The sequence below is a fragment of the Chinchilla lanigera genome, unplaced genomic scaffold (genome assembly GCF_000276665.1).
Source record: "Chinchilla lanigera isolate Chin_1 unplaced genomic scaffold, ChiLan1.0 scaffold00077, whole genome shotgun sequence".
NCBI classification, from domain to species: domain Eukaryota; kingdom Metazoa; phylum Chordata; class Mammalia; order Rodentia; family Chinchillidae; genus Chinchilla; species Chinchilla lanigera.
The window spans coordinates 8,756,903-8,764,089 of NW_004955478.1; the positions used below are offsets into that span (position 1 = coordinate 8,756,903).

At 37.5% G+C, this 7,187-nt stretch overlaps 1 protein-coding gene across 6 annotated transcripts in view; it reads right to left on the reverse strand.

Annotated features, from left to right (window-relative positions):
* The window catches only part of Tanc2 (tetratricopeptide repeat, ankyrin repeat and coiled-coil containing 2), a 386,320-nt gene extending 386,090 nt beyond the window's left edge, over positions 1-230 (reverse strand). For all 6 annotated transcript variants that reach the window (XM_005402230.2, XM_005402228.2, XM_005402226.1 and 3 more), the window contains exon 1: positions 144-230. In XM_005402230.2, coding sequence (XP_005402287.1) covers positions 144-210 — 67 coding nt within the window. In that variant the 5' untranslated portion in view covers positions 211-230. The remainder of the gene's footprint in view (positions 1-143) is intronic.
* Between the last annotated feature and the right edge of the window lie 6,957 nt (positions 231-7,187).

The window sequence follows — 7,187 nt, forward strand, 5'->3', positions numbered from 1 at the left end:
CTATTTTTAATAAAGAGTATGCCAGCCCATAGGAGTATGAACTTTCTTTTTCTAAAAATATTAGTAGTAGCATTAATTTTGGTCTCCAAAAGAGCCTATATTTCTAAAATATCACACAGAATAAATGTAGCACAGTCACTTACCACTTGACCTATTTTTGCGACTTGATTTCCCACCAGTAAGAAGCATCTTGAGGCTATTCCGAAACATGATTGTGCTACTGTAGTACAAGACTGTAAAAGAAAATATAGGAAAATACATTTAAAACACTTGATTTTTCTACTTATATTAACTCTAAGAATTAACTCTAAAAGCATATAACAATTAACTCTGTTTAAATATATAGTACAGAGCGCCGGTGTGGTGGTGCACACCTGTAATCCCAGCACTCGGGAGGCTGAGGCAGGAGGATTGTTGCAAGTTCAAGGCCAGCATGAGCTACAAAGTGAGCTCAAGGCCAGCCTGAACTGCATAGTGAGATCCTGTCTCAAAAAAGACCAAAAATAAATAAATAAGAATAAATAAATAAATAAGTAGTACAAAACTGTAATTATATATGACCCTGTACACACAAAAAAGTTTATGAAACATTTAAATAGTCCCTTAAAATACACTATAGCCCAAAATGGTGAGGCGTGCCTATAATCCCAGCTACTCAGGAGGCTGAGGCAGGTTGGGGCCAGCCTAAGCAACATGGCAAGACTTCATCTTAAAAAAAAAAGTTAAAGGTCAATATCATTGAAGATATAGAAATAATTTTTAAAACTCATTAGGGTAGCTATAAATACAGTTTATTTTCCCTTGACTCTCCATTTCTGGGACAATTTTTCACACTGGTCTGTCCCTCTTACCCCCATCTTTCACTTACACATATAATCAAATCTCTCAATCAGTATCTCTCCCCCCTCAGGTTACAATACCTGTAGATTACTCTGTTGGCAGGCTAGTGGAAGTTACATTTCACAAGACTACTGATATACATGAGTCAATGTCTGTAGTCTCTGCATTCTATACCTATCAAAGGAAAATTCTTCCAATTGTCTGCAAAACATCTCTCACCCTCTAAAGAACTTTTACTGTATTTTCAACATATTTTAGTGTGTCCTATCCAGAAATAAATTCCAACTCTATATTCCCCCAATGACTGCTCCAACAGTTGGTCCTATATCCTTGCTCTTCACAATTCCTGAAAGTATTATCAATACTTGAAGTGCCCAGCAGACTGCATAAAGCAAACATGAAGTAGAACACAGGCCAAAAGATAATACCTAAACCAACCAAAGCACAGAAAATAAAGGTTTAAAATATACAGGAGAGTATTAGTAGTATATGGAACCCACTAAAAAGTATATGTATATGTGTGTGTGTGTATATATATATATGTGTGTCTGTATATGTATGTGTGTGTATATTATTTTTTTCCACAACTAAGAAAATTAGGAAGAATCAAAGTGATAAAAACTAAGAATTTTCTAACAATGAGCTATAAAGCCACTCTTTATGAAGCCTATAAAACACAAGAATATAAACATAGCCAAACTACTAAAAAATAAAGTCCCAAAAATAATCTCTAAAACTGCTAGATGAAAAACTTAAACACATTTAAAGTAGCAACAAACAACATATGACTTTCATTAGAAGGGACAAATAGTAGAATACAATGGAATGACTTCTCCAAAATTCTGAAAGAAAATAGGTGCCAATCAGGAAATCTATTCTTGGATTTCTTTTTTAAATTCTTGAAAAATAAAAATGAAATGTAAGTAATTTCAGATGCAAAAACAAAGAATTTAATACTAAAAGAAATAAGAAAATGAAGGGCTTTGAACAGAAAGAAAGTGATACTTTAACTTTTTTGTTTGTTTCTTGGTTTTCTGATACAAGGTCTCTCTATGTAGTTCTGCCTGCCCCTGAATTCATTATACAGTCCAGGCTGGTCTCGAACTTGAAGTTATCTTCCTGCCTCAGCCTCCCCCATACTGGGATTATAGGCCTGTGCCATCACACCTGGCTATTTTTAAAGTATATGTAGACTTAAAAATGGTAACACCATCCACAAGGCAGAAGTAAATAGAATTAAAGTTTCTAAAATATCTTTTGTCTAGAAATAACAGAAGCTAGAATTTATGTTAGACTTCAATAACTCAAAAACCCATGTAACCAATATCTAAAAGAAACACTAATATTAACTGAAAAGAAAAATAATTTAAAATTTGACAGCCAAAGAAGTAAGACAGAGAAAAAAGAACAACATGGTACAACTGGATAAACTATAAAGCAAACAGTAAGATGGTAAATTCAAACTCAAATTATATCCATTATTATGTTAAATATAGTAACACTACAAATAGGCAAAGAAAGAATAATTATAAAACAATGGGAAAAGATATGCCATGCATAGCCCAACTATAGTAAAAGGAAGCTAGCACAGTTATATCAATATCAGGTGAGTTCAACTGAAGGCAGTCAGCATTATCAAAGAAAGGGATTGGAGGTGCAGTTGAGAGAGTGTGCATGGCACTGGGTTCAACACCCTAATTCTACTCTTTTTTTTTCCCCCCGGTACCGGGAATCAAACTCACAACCTTGCGACTGCCAGGCAGGCGCTGTGCCACTGAGCTAAATCCCCAGGCCCAATACCCTAATTCTAAATCTGAATGCTCAAACAAAATTACAACAACCAAGTAAGAGAATTTAAAAGTAGGTAATGCAAAAATGTGAAGATTAAATGGCGACAGAGAAATCTACAAGACTAACACCCTGTTGTCAACAGTTACAATATCAAGCAGGGAAAAAAAGACTTGAACTATACATTAACCAACTGCACATATACACATGCATACATAAAATGCTCTTACAAATAGAATATATCAACTATACACAAAACACGTAACAAAATAAACAATATTTGGGCCCATAAAACAAATCTCAACGAATTTCAAAAATCTGAAGTATTTCTTACTATATTCTGTGACCACAATGCAATTAAGTTAGAAGTCAATAATTCTTTTTACATCCAGGAAATCCCTATGAATTGATGAGGACAGAAATAAGTAAATAAATGGTAATGGAAATTTTAAACGATTTGTAATGAATGAAAATTTTAAAGTGACATATAGAAACTCATACGATAGAACTGAAGCTATGATTGTAACTGAATTTATTCCTTAAATGTATTAGAGGTGAAGGATGATATTCAATATCTAAGCTTCTATTTCAAAAATTTCAAAAACAAGAGGAAAATGAAATTCAAAGGAAGCAAAAGGAAGGAAAGTGTAAGCACAAATGAAACAGAAAACAAATGCAAAGCATAAAATAATGAAAATGCTAAACCATTAACAAGGCTAATAAAAAAGAAGCCAGTACAATGGCACACACCTATAATCCCAGAACTCTGGGAAGCTGAAGCAGAAAGATCACAAAGGATAATTTAGGAAGACCTTGAAGAGGGGGCAGAAAAGGGGATGGGGGGAGGGAGGTAGAGGGAGGGAGAGAAAGGGAGAGAGAAAGGGAGAGAAGAAGGGCAGTGAGAGAGAGAGAGAGGGAGGGAGAAGGCTGGGAGGAGGAGGGGAAGAAAGGGAGAAGGAGGGGAGGGGAGGGGACAGGAAAAGTGGGGTGGGCTGGGGACGTAGCTCAGTGTGAAGGCCTTGAATTCAATCTGAGGAAGGTCCAGGAGAAAAGGGAGAGAAGAGGGAGGAAGAGGAGGAAAGGGGGAGGACAGGAAGAGGAGGAAAGGGGAAGAGGGGAAGAAAGGAGAGGAAAGAAAAATGAGGGAGAGAAAGAAACTGGGGAAGGAAAAGCAAGGCAAAGACAGGGAGGGGAGGAAGGAGAGGAGGATGAAAAGGAGAATAAAGAGGAGGAAGAGGAAAAAGAATTAGAAACCAGTATCAGAAATTAAATAGGGAACATCATTTTAGATCTTAAGACTTTAAAAAATAAGTTATTTTGAATAAATTTAGCATTTCATATAAATTGGACAAATTCTTTGAAAATATAACTTACCAAAGTTGATGTGAGGTCAAACAAAATTTTTGAAATAACCCTGTCTCTAGTAAAGAAACTGAATTTATCAAACTCTTTTCCCACAAAGACAGCTAAAGGATTATACTGCTGGTGAATCATACTGTTGGTAAATAGTGAATTACACCAAGTTCTAAGGAACAAATAACAGTTTTATAAATATTCTTTAATAAAATATGAAAGAAGACTTTATAACACACTTCATGAGGGCAGCACGGCATTACTCCCAATACCTAAGACATAAGAAAACTGTAAGTCAGTATTATTAGTGAACACAAATGTTTTTTAAAATACTTCACAAAAGACTAAAAATTACACAGTGTCATGATGGCACACATCTGTAATCCTAGCACTCAGAATAATCACAAGTTTGAGCCCAGCCTGAGCAAATTAGCAATTTAGCAAGAACCTATCTCAAACTAGAAAATGAAAAAGGGGTGGAAATGTAGCTCAGTTCAAAAGCCCTTTGTTCAATCCCAGGTTCTGTATGAATGAATGAATAAATGAATGAACGGATAAATAAGCAGAGATAGATCGTGTTCATGGATTGAAACGATTGTTAAAATGTCAATTCTCAAATTGTTCTAAAAATACAGCACAATGTCAAACAAATTCTAACAGGTTTCGAGGCAACTCACTTTCCGGGCCCCCTTCTATCCCTCTCAGACAGATGCTATCTTTCTCTCAATAAATTCATCCAACTCTTAACCTCAGCTGTTCCTAGAATTCATTCCTCAAGTTTAGAAAACATGAACTCAGTGCTTAGGACATCTACCAGGTTGGGAACTTCATTCCCCTGTATTATTTGGAGGTCTTCCCCTGAGATAACTGGACAGAGACATGGAGGGCTCAATGTCGAAGTCTCTTACTCTTCTGGGGTGCATTCTTAAGCACTGGAAGATGTTCAACCATTATGTGTTCAAAAAGGGTTAGATGTTTTTCTGCATACACACGTCCTACCTTCCCTAGAGCTGAAATGAAATGCAGAGATTCCCAGTTTCCTTTTGCTTTTGAAAATTCTCATAACCAAGCCTCTCAACTGACCTGGACAGTGCTTCCCCAAGGATTCAGAGATAGTCCACATCTTTTTGGATCACCTTAGGAAGAACCATACACCATGATCCTGTCAACTCCATCACCTAGCAAGGTAGCAGACATGGACTCCTGGACACACCAGACCCAGCTCAAGTCCTGGGAACCAGAGAATGTTGCTGAGTGTGAGCAACCATCATCAGAATACTCCCATGAATCCATAAAAGACTTAAGATTCTTGCTCAAAAAAAATACAGTCCTCAGAGAAGTAATCTAAGATATTACTCTTAGCCCTTTTACTAATCACTTTACCACCTAAGGGAGAATGCACTTCCTTTCTAAGGTAGGCAAAGAATATGCAGAGTCGTTACAACAAACATCTTGCTGGATATGTGGTCTGCTTCCCTTGTCCAGTACAACAGAATTTCCTTGGTGGATATCTCCACTCCAAGGATGACTGGAATAAACTGTAAGACTATAATGATGAGTTATGAAAGGGTTCAATAGTTCATAGTTTAGCCTACCATTACACAGTAGCTAAGTGGCCTATAAATTATACTCTTAACAATCCTGGACATAATAGAATTTTTTCTAACAATGCCAGTGAAGCCTCTACAAAGGCTTTAGTAGGACCCCTATTAAATAAAAGTAAGGGTCCTATCTTGAGGGCCAACAACCACACATATCAACCATAGATATCTATTTTCAGATACAGGATAATTATCTATGATTAACCCACACTATAGGACACCTTAGTAGGAAGACCCCCTTATGTTGGAAACAAAAATCACTCCTATTCTCACTGGCCTGACTATACTAAATACTTGGGATGGACATCCCCCCAAACAATGTACACACACAATAATAACTTTACAGGCTGAAGACTGGTTTGCAACAAACTGGTTTAACCACCCCAGAATTAGATGGGAAGCTCTCAATGGAACTCATTGGTCCTGTGGAAACAATTTCTGGCCAGGTTACTTCCTGGATGGATAGGAAGATGCATGGTGGGATTTGAATGGTTACAAGGTAGAAATGTCAAAAGTATTGACAAACCTGCAAACTTGCCCCACCTATGACATTGATGGCCTAGAAGTGTGTTCACTGGTATAATCATTTGGCTTGTATATCTATCTCTTCCCTCGGGTTAGAGGATGCAACACATTGAGGCCTTAACTATACTCAGTGGGCCTTAAACGATACTGCAACTGGTCTTTCTCTCCTGAATGAAGAAGTAAAATTAATGAGGCAAGCCGCCCTCCAAAATCAGATGGCACTAGACATTCTAACAGCAGCATGAGGGGGTTCTTATGCAATTATAAAAGCTGAATGTTGTATATACATTCCTGATCCTTCTGCTAGTATCTCAATAGCTGTTCAAGATATTAGATGACATGTCAGATTCTGAAATTCCCTGGGCCTTCTCCTTATCATATTTATTGAAAGCTATTACTGGCTCTCCCTCATGGAAAACTTTGTTTGCTATACTCATAATTATACTGTTGATTTTATTATTTGGCCCATGCATACTTAATTGTTTCTTTGGCCTTTTCTCCTCCAGACTTAAAGTTGTACATCTACCCAAGACAAGAACACCTGGCACCTATCAAGGGCCTTTACATAGACCCTCTGTGGAATATCTCTCACTGCCGATCACAACTATGACCTTCTTCAACTGGAAGTAGCCAGATTGGTCTTTGCCCTTTGCCCTCTTGTGGAAGTTAGTGGTACTTCTTCAAAGGGGGTAATATTATAGATAGCTAAGTTAGGTAGAAATATTGTAGGCAGTCAGACAGGGCCAGGCCTTTGAAACTTCAGTGCAGAAGACAACTGTGGCTGGAGCCACATTCACTGAAGGCCAGGCTTCAGGAAAAAAACTACTCATCCACACACTTCCCCTAGGAATGAACAGCAGTGACTGACATCCTAAGTAGGCATCAATCACCTTGGGGAGGTGGGCCAAATCTTCTTAAGCCACCCCTTCCAGGAAAGTCGCTGTCTGCCCATGTACACTTGCTACATGACTTGTTTCCCCATTTGATCCCCATTTAATCAATATTACCCAAGTGACTACACTTGTGTACTTATTGGCTGACCATAGTTTTGTCCCACCTCATACCCATCCTATGATTTGC